The sequence below is a fragment of the Grammomys surdaster genome, unplaced genomic scaffold (assembly GCF_004785775.1).
Source record: "Grammomys surdaster isolate TR1022 unplaced genomic scaffold, NIH_TR_1.0 193, whole genome shotgun sequence".
NCBI lineage: Eukaryota > Metazoa > Chordata > Mammalia > Rodentia > Muridae > Grammomys > Grammomys surdaster.
Genome location: NW_021604638.1, coordinates 6,125,869 through 6,140,746, shown reverse-complemented (window position 1 = coordinate 6,140,746; position 14,878 = coordinate 6,125,869). Strand labels below are relative to the sequence as shown.

General features: G+C 49.4%; 1 protein-coding gene across 5 annotated transcripts in view; it reads right to left on the bottom strand.

Moving 5' to 3' along the window:
• Positions 1–6,710: 6,710 nt before the first annotated feature.
• Positions 6,711–14,878, bottom strand: part of Sall4 (spalt like transcription factor 4) — a 15,582-nt gene continuing 7,414 nt past the window's right edge. For 2 of the 5 annotated variants that reach the window (XM_028769531.1, XM_028769532.1), the window contains exons 2-4: positions 10,199–12,565; positions 9,242–9,561; positions 6,711–7,142 (exon numbers count right to left, since the gene is read on the bottom strand). In XM_028769531.1, coding sequence (XP_028625364.1) covers positions 6,711–7,142; positions 9,242–9,561; positions 10,199–12,565 — 3,119 coding nt within the window. The remainder of the gene's footprint in view (positions 7,143–9,241; positions 9,562–10,198; positions 12,566–14,878) is intronic. The other 3 variants (XM_028769533.1, XM_028769534.1, XM_028769535.1) reach the window with 3 other exon arrangements.

Here is a 14,878-nt window from a genome sequence, read left to right as displayed (position 1 = left end):
CGCTCCGAGCCGTGTGCACACACACACCCCGCCCTGCTCACCCCACCTCCACGCCGCGGCCACCCTCGCACACTGCCGGCCTCTTCTGCTGAACCCTGCGCCTCACGCTCCGGTCCCCCGAGTTTCCGGCTGGGGTTGGGGGCGAAGATGGGCAGGTTTACGGACCCCCCCAACACCCTCTTCCATCAATCACACACCCCTCGCCCCAGATGCTTTCCTAAATGACAACAGACTCACAGCTGAGCCTTCACCCTGACACCCAGACACAGCCCTGCTCCACCGCTGATGGCACGCACAGGCTCTGTGTCTGTCTGTCTGTCTGTCTGTCTGTCTGTCTCTCAAAGGTTATTGTGAAATTAAAAGCACTCGAGGGGCTACAGAGAACAGCTCAGTGTGTAAGAGCAGCCACCATGGCTTGACACACCTGCAGCTTCAGCCCCAGGGGATCAGAAACTCTGCCGGCCACCAGGGCACCTGCGCACACGTGGCGTACACTCACGCGGGCATATGCTATTTTTTAAAAAGTAATGAAAACAAACCTTAAAAAACAAAAATCAGCACATAGGAGCCGAGTTTGGTGGTGTCTGCCTTTGATCCCAGCACTTGGGAGGTAGAAGTAGGCTGGCTGAGTTCTGAGACCAGCCTGGTCTACAGAGCCTTTGGTCAGCCAGGGATGCACAGAGAAACGCTGTCTCTAAATTAATAAACAATCAGCATATAGGAGGCCAGAGAGATGGTTCATTGTTTGTGTGCACCAGCTGGACTTGTAGAGGGCCTGGGTTCGATTCCCAGCACTCTTATGTTTGCTGATCAATGTCATAGTCCAGTTCCAGGGGAAATGATGCCCTCTTATGGCCACTGTCGGTACTGCATATCGTTCAGGTTTTGTCCCCAGCATCGACACACATGCACCTGCATGCACGCGCGCGCGCGCCCGCACACAGACATACACCCACACACACACATGCCATATATGGCATGCCACACAGAGCTCAGTAAGTGCATTTAGGCAGACCCATTACAGTAAAAGAGCAAATCCTACCTCCTGAACCACATCTATCCTCAACTTCTAAGACAGGGTGTCTCTATATAGCCCTAACTGACCTGGAACTCTAGACAAGGCTGGCTTCAAAGAAATCCAACTGCATCTGCCACCCTAATGCTGGGATTAAAGCATTTGGCTGGGTGTACTACCATACCCAGCCAAAGATAGACTTGGAGTTGATTTTAGCTAGATCCTAAAGCGTTCAGGAAGTCTCAATAGCCCTGCCCACTAAATCCAAATAACTAAATCCACTTCATGAGCAAGGCACAGAAACTCAGAGCCACCAGCACAAACCATGAGGTCATCAGGGAGCAGGGCTGGGTTCCACACTCAGGAAGTGGGTTTCAGGTCACAGCAGAACCACAGTTACCAGAACCCTTTAGAGTACCAAGCAAACACTGTCCCACATACATTCACGGTTACCCTCTCTGGGCCCAAACTGTGGCAAGAGCAGCTAAGTCAGCCAGGATCCTGGAAGCTTCCAGCACCTTCCAGCTGTGAAACTCCTCGGGCAAACCCCATGCTCTGCAGGAGTCTATTTCCTTGTCTGTGACAGAGCTCAGGACAGTGCTGAACTCAGGCAGCATTGGATGGAGTGTTAGTAAGCCACCAGCATTAGCAGGGCTAGCGTGCATGCCTGAAGCACTGTCTGGGCTAGGCTACAGAGCAGCAGAATGTGGCTGAGTGTGAAATACAGTCTCCATAGGTAGCCCAGGCTAGCCTCAACTTTCCAATCTAGTGCTGGAATTAAGTACAAGCCTGGCCTAAAAAACATTTTTTTAAAGTCTTCATTCTAATCAGACAGTCTCTCATGGAAACAGACATTTAAAGCCTTGGTACCCACTGGACATAGTGGTATAGAAACACTGAAGGATAACTCCAGAGGTCTGCAATGAGTCGGAGGCTCTCCTGGGCTACCTGGGGAGTTCCAGGCTATCCTGAGCTACATGAGGAAACCCTGTCTCAAAAAAACAGAAACAACCCTTTTGATTCAAAGGGCTCTGTGTCCCTGAGTCCTAGGTGTCTAGAAAGACCTTTGGATAAGGTGATCCGGTCCAGCTCTGGCTTTCCAGAAATCATGTGACTCGCGTGACTTCCTCTGTGAGTGGCAACAAGTGTGAACCGGACTATACCTGAGCCTCTTTGTTCAGAGCACAGAGGGTCAAGCTCTTGGTGGACCCCTGGGCTGTAGGCTGCTTCACTTACATCTAAGCAGGGAGTGCTGGCAGGGATATGATGAGACAGGGGGCAGGGGACGTGGGGGTTCAGGCGCTAGCGGCAGCAGCAAGGTGACCTGGGTCCCACACCCATGGAAAGGTGGGACTGAAAAGACTCCAAAAGGGCTATCCTCTGACCCAAGCTGAGAAATGACTCCACAGAGCTATCCTCTGACCCACACCATTCATATGGGCACCTGCAAAGACATGTACATGTGTGCGCACACGCACAGGCATGCACACACTCTCGAGTGCAGACACACCTGTGCACACTAGCAGACACACATACACATGTGCACACACTCCTGTGCACAAGACACAAGCACAAGAAATGATAGCTACCTAGATGGCTCAGCAGTTAAACGTCTTTGCCACCAAGCCTGAGGGAGTGTGATCTCCACAATCTAGTGGGGAGGAAAAGATCAGCTGCCAGTGAGTTCCCTCTGACCTCCACACACACAATTGGTTCACACACACCCTCGAGCACTCACATGTAATGAACCAAGTGCAACTTTTTAAAAGGTTTTGAGTAGGGCCTGGTGGTATATGCCTTTAATCCCAGACTTATAGGGCACAAAGGCAGGCAGATCTCTGTCAGTTCCAGGCCTCTATAGTAAGAACTAATCTCATGTACTTATTTTCAGACCAGAGTTTCTATGTGTAGCTCTGGTTGTCCTGGAACTTGATCTGTAGACTATGATAGCCTTGAACTCAACAGATCTGCCTTCCTCTGTGTCCCAAGTGCTGGGATTAAAGGTGTGCAGCCCTCACTGGGCCTCCCCAACGTTAGGATCAGAGGCTTAGGACACCATGTCAATCCTACTTTAATTTTTAATTACCCAATCCCTTTCTCTCTCTTTTTTTTTTTCTTTTTTTGTTGGAAATCAGTGCTCTTAGGGCCAAGCCGTGTAACGCCAGAATCTACATTCTCAATCTCAGTATCACGCAGCCCGCACTGGCTTTAATTTACCTTTTTCCTCAATTTTTTTTTCTTGAATCATTCAGCTTTATTTAGAATGCTTTATTTAGAAGACAATGGGGAAGGAGTTATTGACCAGAGCATGAGGGACTTGTACTCAGTTGTTATCCTGAAACATGAAACCAGCATTTGATAAGAATTATGAGTTCAGTATACTCAAAACACACTTCCTATCTCTAGGCATATTTATAGATGAAGAACATGGGGTCTGCGTGGCATAGATGGTCAAATATTCTTTTTAAGTATGATTTCTCTCAATTTGTCTATTTGAATATATGGAATGCTGTAAGTTTTATTAGATATTTGAAGGGTGTAGTACACAACTAGTTTCCTCAATTTCAAGTGTGGGGATTATAGGTGTGAGCCCACGCCTGGCTTTAAACTACAAAATTGTTGTTTCCAGAAAGTGTTCCAGGAAATGCAGGAGAATCCAAGGAAGAATTCCATCTCGGTTTCTAAGGGCCTGCTTGGATCTGTCCAGGCAGTAAGATGGGAGATACTTCATTCAACAGGAAACTGTCCTTGGAGGGATCTTTTGGAAGGTCACAGGATCTGTGCACTGCTCAGGATAACCTAGACCTGAATTAGCTTTGAGCTATTTTGTTATAAATGGCTACCATGGAGATGCAGATGATCCCACCCGCTGAGGGCCCGCCCCACGGGTGTGTTTCCCATCAGTTTGTAAATTCATTTCAACGTCAGATAGGGTGTAGTTTAAGTACCCTGCTTAGCTTGAGGGCTGTAGGGTGGGGACAGCAGATAGGACCGAGCCATTTCTTGGAAGTTCATTTTTCTCTCAAAAAAAAGGTTAAATGCATTTTAGCATGAAAATGTGTTTCCCTGTTGCATTTCTTAAATCCTTAGTTGTTTGCTATGCTAATGACTGTTTTCCCCGAGGCATGATTCACAATTTAAAAAAAACTAAAAGTACTAGGGGCCTATCCTTCCGGACAGGCTGGCAAGGTCACCACACCTCAATCCTGAGGGCCCTTGACACCGGGTCAGTTCAATTTTTATTCTTCTGCAAAAGCAATCTTGTTGCTCAAAATCATCCAGATGGTCAAATGCACAACCTATAGCGGTTTCTAGGAAAGACTGGGTAATTTCACAGCTCTGAAAACCACCCTGTTCCCTGCACTGGCAAAGCCCCTTGCCTAGGAATAGCACTGAAGAAAAGCAACGGGGTGGATTGGCTGCCTTTTACATATGGACATAATGCAAGATCACAAACTAGTTCCTTGGACACTAAGTGTCCCCCACCCACCCCCAATGCCACAGCAAGGTTGGGACCACAAGCTCCTAGTCGCTGTCATGTGAATATCATGCCATGTCTGAAGAGTTAAATATTATTAATGGATCATCCTCCAATCTGTGCTAATTAGACTGTGTGTCAAAAAAAAATTAAAAACAAAACAAAAAAAACCTCCCCACCCACCCTAAAGGGCCCTACTTTGTGAGTTCTAGACCAGACTGAATACATGAGATTTAAAACAAAAATGTGTTCTAGAAAAAGCAACCTTGGCAAGTAACAGCACCTTTGCCAAGTCTGATGGGTCGAGTTTGATCCCCAGAACCCACTAATGGGAAGGAATCTGACCATGTGATCCTTTGGTCTCCGGAAGCAATCTTCTGCAAGCCCATGTGTACACATCCGTGGTGTGTATGTACAATGTAATATAAATGTACCCAAAATTCATCAGCCGGTCGCTGTCACCCTCACACATGTCCCCATGGGTCCAGAATGGACCTAACCACATGTGTGTATCATACTCTAAAATTAGGGGGGGGGGGGGGAGGAGGGCTATGAAAGCAGAAAATACCAGAAAAACTCACACAATCCTGCTGGAGGGGAAAAAAAACATTCAGTTTATTTTCAGACATAACAGCATCAGCAGGTAAAACTATGACGTAGTCCACACATTCATTCACGGGGCGCGAGAAAGCTGGTGTGTTCTCTGTAACGATACCCACTTCACAGTGTAAACAGGTGAGCAGGCGAACCGGTGAACGCTTTATCACGGGGTTCACTTACAATCCCAGAAGGAAAGGCACGACTTGGCAAAAAAAAAAAAAAAAAGAAGAAGAAAGAAAAAAATAACAAAAGTTTTGGATCCTAAAATCAGGTGCAATAACAACTCAGAGGAAACACTGGTCGAGAATCTCCATCTTCAGTTGGCAACAGCATTCAACACGGCAGGAAGAATTTTCTACCCAGGAATGGAGAAGTCTCTCCTTCCTCATTAAACACTGAAACACTGACAACAGCTGTTCAAAACTATTCCATGAACAAAAGTGTAATAAAAAAAAAAACAAAACAAATCACAGAACCAACCACAAAGACTTCTTGAGCTTCGGGGCCCTTCTCACCAGTACAACTCTTAGGTTTAAGACCTGGGAATACTGGGGTGGTCACAAAAATAGCAAAGTAAGACTTTTGACTATAAAAATAAAGATCATTGAGGTAGATAAATCAAAGTCCTGACATCCAAGACTTGCTGGTCTCAACTCTATAACCGTCATGATGGCAAGAGTGTGGAGAACTTTGGAGCTTGGGATAATGGAAATAAACAGAGAGGACAGCGTGTGGGAGACCGACCCTCCAGGCGCTGCTAGGAGTTTCTCCCTAAAAAGAAACACACAGTTCTCCAATGCAGCAGGCACTGAAGACAACCATGTGAAATTTCCTGAGGTGGCACTCTGGCCCCTGTCCACCTGGGGGGGGGGGGGGAGGGGGGGGCTGTGAAGAAGGTGGTTTACGGGAGATGTGGGGGCGGGGTGGTGGTGGTGGCACTTTGGGGCTCTGAACTCTTTAAGCAGCAGGATAAATTGTGGGCTTTCCCAGGAACTAGGGTCGGTGCATAAGATTGAAGGAAGTGGGGTAATTGAACCACCTTCGTTTTCTGGCGTTCTTTTCTCCTTTTCTCTTAAAGTACATTAAAAAAAAATACAGAAAATGAAGACAGGGTTGGGAGGCATAAAACCAGGTCCCTACATTTACCCGCATTAGTCACCACGGAAGGACACAGCACCCTCACCCCCAGGACTGGGTTAGTAGTTGTCACTTCCACTGTGGTCCAATGAGTCCCAACTGTTTCACTTTGAAACAGGTGACAGTCTTTGGAAACAGCCAAGAGGTCACACAAAGCTTCTAGTATACAATCTGTCCCAAGTTAACAAAACTAGTTTTCAAAACCCGCTTCTTTCCAAAATATTAAAAAAAAAAAGTCTGTTTTTGTTTTTTTGGTTTGTTTTTGTTGGTTTTCACCTTTCCTCCGTTTCAGTTTTTTTTTTTTTTTTTGGAAAGCAGCATAGCAACCATCCTGATTGTAGGATTGCCCAAGGCTATGGTCAAAAGCCACATCACTTGCATATCAGGAAGAGGAAGAAAAAAAAAGGAGGATATGGGTTAAAAGGAAACTAAACAAGAAAGTAGATCTAGAATCTCACTCCAGCAGACTCCTCTTCCTCCTTAGCTGACTGCAATCTTATTTTCTTCCAGAAAGTGAGGGAACTGGTGTTTGGCCACCCCATCGGGAACAGCAGGCTTCTCTACCGTGCTGCTCACGGCCGCACCCACGCCGGTCTGGGAGCCATCGAACTTGGAAAGCGTAGCGTTGCTCACCACGGAGCTGGCCCCCAGCGACACGGGCAGGGTGGGGATGCCGCCGCTCTGGATCACGGAGATCTCGTTGGTCTTCATGGCCAGACCCCCATTGAGGACGCTGGTGTACTGGTTCCACGCCGCAGGGTCCACACTCACCGTGGGTGACAGGAGCTCCTTGGGAAACACCTCGGGCGCTCTCTTTCCCTCAGCACTCAGCGCTGCTATGGGGTTCTCCATGGCCAGCTTCCTGCCCCGGCGGGCGGAGTTATTGTTGGCCCCGTGAGTCATGTAGTGTACCTGTGTGGGGAGACAGCACAGAGAGGGTTTCATCAGGATGGTCGCCCTGCATGTAGGCAAGCCCAAGTCACCTAGCTTGAGTGTGGTGGGAGGGGCAGCCTAGGCTACAGTCAGATCTTGTATCAGTAAGCCAGAAAATAATAAATTCAGGTATCTGTACAATTGGGAACATATTTGTGTGCCTGGCTAATACCTTTAATCCCAGCACACACAGGAATAAGAAAGAGGCAGGTGGATCTCTTGAGTTCAAAGCCAGCCTGGTCTACAGAGGGAGTTCCAGGACAGCCTGGGCCACAGAAAGAGAAAAAGACCTTGATTAAGAAAAAATAAAACCAAAGCCGGGCGTTGGTGGCGCACACCTTTAATCCCAGCACTTGGGAGGCAGAGGCAGGTGGATTTCTGAGTTGGAGGCCAGCTTGGTCTACACAGTGAGTTCCAGGACAGCTAGGGCTACACAGAGAAACCCTGTCTCGAAAAACCAAAATAAAAACCAACAACAAACAAAATGTTATTCTTTTAAACTATGTGCATTTATGCACATGTGCACATGTTATATGCCCACATGCACATGGAGGCCAGAGATATCAGGTCCCCAAAGACTGCTGATGTTTGCTAAAGCACTGGACACAGGTGCTAGGAATGCAACAGATCCTCTGCAGAGCAGTATGTGCTCTTAACCACTGAGCTACCTCACCAGCCCCTGGCTGACATTCAAAAGCCTCCTCAGGTGTCAGGCTCTCAGGCAATGCAGACTCCGTAAGCAGTGGTTTCCTGCATCTGCTGCCTGCCAAGACCAAGGCACCTACCTGCTCATCAGACCCCTCAACAAGAAAAGCACTTCCGACCTTCATGCAGAGCCAGTGAACTAATTAACTGCCGTCTAAATTAAGGCAATTTCAGCTCCTAGCCTGAAATTCTGGCCAACTAATTTTTGTTTTGTTTTTTTCTTTTAAAGAGACAGGTAGATTTCTGACTTCCTGGCCAGCCTAGTCTAGAGAGCAAGTTCCAGGACAGCCAGGGCTACACAGAGAAACCGTGTCTCAGAAAACAAACAAAAACAAGACAACAGAAGAGACAAGACACCTCTCCTAGCTGAGACTGACATTCAATACTGGCTCTCCCTGTCCACTGCCTTCACCTCCCAAGAATTGGAACCACCAAGGCTGGTTTAAGAAGGCGATAAAAGACTTTTCTGAATACTAGACAGGTTCTGCCACCCCAGCTACACCCAGCACCAATGTGCAATCTTTACGGTTTTTGTTTGGAAGTGCTGGAAATGAAACCAGCATCTCGCTAACACCAAGTAATGTGAGCCATCTCACATAGGTGCTGAGAACTGAGCTCAGGTCCCCTCGAGAATACCAAACAAGCTGGGCGGTGGTGGCGCACTTCTTTAATCCCAGCACTTGGGAGGGAGTTTGAGGCCAGCCTGGTCTACAGAGAGAGTTCCAGGACAGCCAGGGCTACACAGAGAAACCCTATCTCAAAAAAAAAAAAAAAAAAAGAGAATACCAAAGTTAACCCTGAGCCATCTACCTAGCTCTCCCCAATCCCCTCCACCCCCCACCTCCCCAACTGTACCCTCCTCTAGATTACTGAGATTCAAGGTGATTCACCACAGCTGATAAGACTTTCTTATGTCACCAAGTTCAAGAGCATCACAATTTGGGGCTAGAGAGATGCAGTAGTGGTTCAGAGCACTCATTACTCTTGTAGGATACAAAGGTTAACTCCCAGAACTCACATGGTAAGCTAACTCATGTACACAAGCATGCAAAATACTTGTATGGGGGGAGGGGGAGAAAGAAAGGGGGGAGGGAGAGAGAACGAACACACACACACAGGAAGTCAGGTTGGTGGCTCACACCTGTAATCCCAGCAGTCAGAGTTCCGAGTTCCAGGCAGATCTGAAGCCAGCCTGGTCTACAGTGCAAGTTCCAGGATAACCTAGTTTTACTATGTAGACCAAGCTGGTCTCCAACTCGGAGAATCGCCCTGCTTCTGTCTCTGACATTGCTGGATTTATGTCTGAGATACATGAACCAATAGATGTTTTCTCTGCACACAGAGGACACACACCAACACCTGTCAGGACCCACCTTCAGGTTGCCTTTCGTGGTGAAGGCCCGCCCGCATATGTTACATACGAAAGGCTTTTCCCCGGTGTGTGTTCGCTCGTGGATCTGCAGGGCACTGGCAGACGAGAAGTTCTTTCCACACCGCGTGCAGCAGTGTTGCTTGGCCTGTCGGCGTGGCTGTGGCTGTGGCTGAGATGCTAGCAAAGGTGTCATGCCTGAGGGCATGCTGGTGGGTCCCACAAAGGTGCCAGGTACTTCGACTTTCACAAAGGTGCCGGGTACTTCAACTTTGACATAGGTGGGCTGTGTTCGGATAAATGTTGAAGGGATACTGGTACGACCTAACAAGGAGAAGGGGAGAAATTCAAACCATTATCGTTTAACACTCAACTTACTGTCTAAATAAAACAAACGCTCCACAGTGGCCTGCTAGATTTTGCTTACAGAAATTGTATTTCAATAGCCGCTTGCTTTGAAATTTTCTGCACATGCGTGTGCGTGTACCTATGTATGCAAACACGCCAAGGGCAGTCTTTGGGTGTTGTTCCTCTGGTATCACTCACCTCTTTGAGACAAGCTCTCTCGAGTCTAGAATATCAGTGGTCTAGGATACAGGCCACTGAGCCTAGGAATCAGCCTGTCTCCCATCAGCCAACAGCAGGTACAAGCACACGCAGCACGTGTGGCCTTGCACACCCAGCATACCTGGCCTTTGCACATGTGTTCCGGAGAACTTACCTCAGATCACCATGTGTGTGACATGAGTTCTCAATCACTAGCCTGGCCCCTACGTTCTTATTTACAAAGCAAACCTACTGGGTGCCAGGGTAAAGGCAGTTATTAGATCCCGAGACCCAGAACAGAATAGATAATTGGTCTTAAGAAGCTGCTTCAGGTCACACTGTTAAATTCAACCTAGGCTCTTTTTCTGGTGACACTGAGCCCAAAAGGGACATGAAGGGAAATCCAAAGCTTCACCTTCGGTGTCAATGCGGCCGCTCTCGATGCCCTCAGCCTTGTGACCGTCAGGAGACCGGGACTTGACACTTCCAGCTTGGCTATTGGCAGGGGACACTGGCTGGTAGCACATGGTCTCTGTGGTATCTGGGCTTCGGCTCTGACACTCCTGGTCACCCGTGAGCAAGGAAGAGTCATTGGTCAGGCAACTGTCACTGCCCTCCAGGGAGCCGTTTTCTCGACTGCTCTGCCGCTGCAGGGCCAACGTGGGAAGAGCCCCTTTCCCCTGAACATCCAGGGGCGCCATCACTGAAAAGCCCAGGGAGGGTGACGCCAGGTGGGTACTAGGAACTGGCGCAGAGACTGTTGAGGGGCCACTGGGGACATCCTGGGAACAGACATCCTCAGCTCCCGTCCCTTCCATTGTGTCTTCCTGGCAGAAGCTGCTGGCACTGCCGTTCTCACCGACGGCCATGGGCTCAGGAGCTGTGAAGTCACAGGGACTCTCTGGCAGGGGAGTGTTGGGGATCTGGCCACCCATGTGCATCCGGATATGTTGCTGTAACATGACGGCGTTGGTGAACTTCTTCTGGCAGATGGGACATGAATGCTGGGTCTTTACGGCTGTGTTGGTTTGGTGGACCCCAAGGTGTGTTTTCAGGTTGCCTTTGGTGGAGAAGGCCCGGCCACAGATCTTGCACTGGAATGGTCTCTCCCCTGTGTGGGTACGGTAATGCATCTTCAGGGAACTCTGACAGCTGAGGACCCGGTGACAAATGAGACACTCGTTGGGGTCAGTAGTGGCTTTGTCTATGTTTTCCACTAGCTGCTGCAATTTCAGGGTCTCTGACCCTGACTCGGGGGCCCCAGTGCCCTGGAAGCCCCCAGCCCTTGGGGGATTAGGCGTCATTCCCACCCCAAGTAGTGGAAGGCCCGCCTCGCTTTCCGGAGAAGGCCCTGGCTGTATGTCGTTGGGCAAGGAGCCACCCACGATGTCCTTGGTGTTAGGCCCTGAAGCAAGCTTTTGAGGTAGCCCTACGGAAGGGGTTCCTGTGACTGGGACAGGCTCAGTGTCCACAGAGACACTCGACTCATCTACGGGGACAGGGACAGGGAGAGCATAATGAGGACCGGTGCTCGCTGCCCCTTTGTCCTGGAATTCGGCAAACAGCTGCGGGTTTGCCTTCACCTGAGGGTGTCGATGGAAGTGGACCTTGAGATTGCCCTTGGTGGTGAAGCGGTTACCACAGACAGGGCACACGTAAGGTCTCTCTCCGGTGTGGGAGCGAAGGTGAATCTGAAGGGAGCTATCGGTCCCGAAAACCTTGCAACAGTACCTACACTTGTGCTTACCGAGGACGACCTCGTCCTTGGTCTTGGCATCTAACGCAGAGGCGGAGAGGTTCTGGGGTTTCCCTTTTCCTTTCTTGGACTGGTCGAGTGTCACAGTGGGGAAGGGACTCTGCAACAGCACCGAGCCCGGGGTCTGAGGTAGCAGGGCGTTCGGGAGTCGAGACACGAAGTTGGGGAGAACCCGAGTCCCGTCAGGCTTCAAGGTGAAGGGTGTCAACCCTGAGGACAGCGAGCTGGCTGTGGAGGGGACGCTGGCATGAGGTAGCTTGGCTTGTTTCAAGGTATCCAGGGACAGAGCCGGGTTGGAGGCTTTCTGGCTGAGCAGAGCCACGGCAGCGGACACCTGCTGCGATATGGAAACTTGCTGAGACACATGGTTGCTCAAGGCCTTCAGAGTGTCCGCACCCGCCACTCCAGAGTGGAGGGCATGCGCGGCCCACATGTTCACCTGGACTCGGATTTGTTCCGTAAGCTGGATCTGCTGGAGCTGCTGCTGCTGCAGGCACAGGATCTGCTCCAGGACCCACGGGATGCCGTGGGCAGCAGTCACAGGCACGGGCACAGGCGCCGCGGGGGCCTCCATGCTCCGCTGATTCACCGCCACCTTGGTACCACGAAGCGCCTGCAGAGTCACATTGGTGTTGGCTACTTTGCCTTTGGGTAAATAGCTTATGTCCTGGGGTGTGGACGTCTGGGTAGCCTCTGTCTTCAAGTACAGGATGGAGTCCGTGCCCAGCTTTTCCCCAGAGCTGCTGCTGTTCTCCTGGAGACTGTCTTTATTGCTTGGGCTGCCCGGCTGGTGGCTCAGGACAGCTCTGGAAAAGTCCTCTGAAGGCACTGGCCCCTCGGCGTCATTCATGATGAGGACAGGAGGGTTTTTAGTGCAACTTTTCTTGTGTTCCAGGAACTCAGAGAGACTAAAGAACTCGGCACAGCATTTACTGCAGATGTGAGTGTCCTCCCGCCGGGGCCGCTTCACCGGGGCGGAGTCCTCTGAGGCTTCATCGCTGGTCCCTGGGGAGTTCACTGGAGCACCTGTGAAAGGAGGAGGGAAAAAGGTGAGCACTCTGCCCTGAAAAGGGAATGACCAGCAGTAATATTCAGTTCTCCAGCACCACGTCCTGACTCAGGATGACTGTGTAAGGGCCACTAAGTCCCCTATAGCCTAAATGACCAGAACAGGATAACAGGAATGTCTCCCTAGAAGACACAAGGAAGCCTCACACTCCATGCCTGTCTGGGCATGACTATCTGGGTGGGATCTCTTTTTAGGGTCTCACTGAGCCCAGGCAGCCCCAAACCTGCTTTGTAGCAGACTGGCTTTGAACTCCTAACCCTTCCCTGCCTCTATATCTAGAGTGCTAATTCTGTTACCAAGCCTGGATTGGACAGGGCTTTTGGCGATTGTTTTTTGTTTGTTTGTCTTTGGTTTTTTTGTTTGTTTGTTTTGTTTTTCGAGATAGGGTTTCTGTGTAGTCCTGGCTGTCCTGGAACTCACTCTGTAGACCAGGCTGGCCTCCAACTCAGAAATCCGCCTGCCTCTGCCTCCCAAGTGCTGGGATTAAAGGCGTGTGCCACCACCGCCAGCCCTTTTGAAGATTGTTAAGCTGAGTCTTAAACTCAAGTGTTTAGCATAACTCCAAGGAGGAGTAGGGACCTGTGAGACACAGTCCCAGAGAACAGGGCCCCAAGAGTCAAGATAGAGATGCAGTCAAGGGCCCTCACCAAGAACTGCTGAAACCATAGGAATCTTACCGGTTCCCCAGAGCTCCAAGGAGGAACCTGGGCACTAAATCCAGAGAATTAATCAACTGCTGTTTAAGCCAGCGGACTGGTGGTAGTTTGTTACAGTTTGTTACCGGATACACGCAGCTATTTGATAGAGAAACTTTGTAGCCCAGGTTAGTATTGATTACCATCAATCCTACCTAGCTCAGCCTCCCAGGAGCACATGGCTATAATCCTAGCCCCACTAGATAGTTTGTTAAACTAACCCCATTCATCAATCCCATGCCTCCCTTGGTGCTGGCTTGCACAGACTAATAGACAGACGACAGCCAACATCACAGACATCGGGACAGGGTCAAATCCTACTGTTCTCCACCACCCAAGCAAAACGGAAACAAATCACATCCAACCCAGGTGATAAGTATCCATCACCCAGGAATGACAGGGTTTAAAGAAGTTTAAAGGAGCCAACAAGACACCATCACTCCCAGTCTAGGTAGGTCTGTGGTATCAGGGACCTGGGGGGCTGAGGCAAGAAGAACACGAGTTCAAAACCAGCCTGGTAGCTGGGGCCTTTAACCATAGCACTTGAAAGGCAGAGGCAGCCAGATCCCTGCGAGTTCTAGACTAGCCCGGTATATAAAGCAAGTTCCAGCCATTAGCGCCTGGATTTGGGAACCAGCTCAGTGGTGGAGAGCTTGCCTAGGATGCAAGTTGGTTCTGAGTTAAATCCCAGCACCACATACACAATCACTTGGAATATAGAGCACTGTACACGGGGTGAATCTGAGGACACGGATCTTTCTGTGGTAAAGAAAAGCTACTAAGAACGACTGGCAAAGATGCAGACAGACCTCGCGTCCTCTCCAGGGAGAGCCTGGTGTCTAAAGACAAGCTCTTACGTACAAATACAGAAACAGCAAACCAGAGGCAAGCAGTGGGCAGCCAACACCCACAACTCCTTCATTGGCTGCAACTCCAGTTCCAGGGGATCACCTTTGTGCACTCTGTGTGCACAATACATACACATCCATATACATACCCTCAGGTGAACACTCACACACCAAAGCTAATAAAAAAAAAAAAGCCCATATCAAACTAGGCCCTCACAGCACTCCAGGGGAGCCTCAGGCATCATTCAGCGGCTTTTACTGCGGGGTTGTGGGGAACCCCTGTATTAGGTCTTTCCCTAGTACACACAAGTTCTATGAAAACAATGCTTTTTCCCTCAACAGTACAAGAAAGTCTAGGGGACAAGGGATCCTGCTGGAAGCCATGAAACAAGAATACTCTAATTCCAGTACAAGAAAGGCAAAGGAAGACAGTAAAGACTAAGAGACACTGCTTGCTCGCTCTCTCACTTTCTCTCTCTCTCTCAAAAAAGAAAGGAAAGAAAGGAAGAAGAAAGGAAGAAGAAAGAAAGAAAGGAAGAAAGAAAGAAAGAAGCGAGCTGGGGGTTGGGCAGCATGAAGCATACACCTGCATTCTATCTCCAGCATAGAATACGTCATGTGATTGCACACTCCAGGAAGAGGAGCACCCAAAGAGGCAGAGGATCAGAAGTTCAAGATCATCCTTGTGTGTGTGTGTGTATATGTATGCATGTATACGCATGTGTTA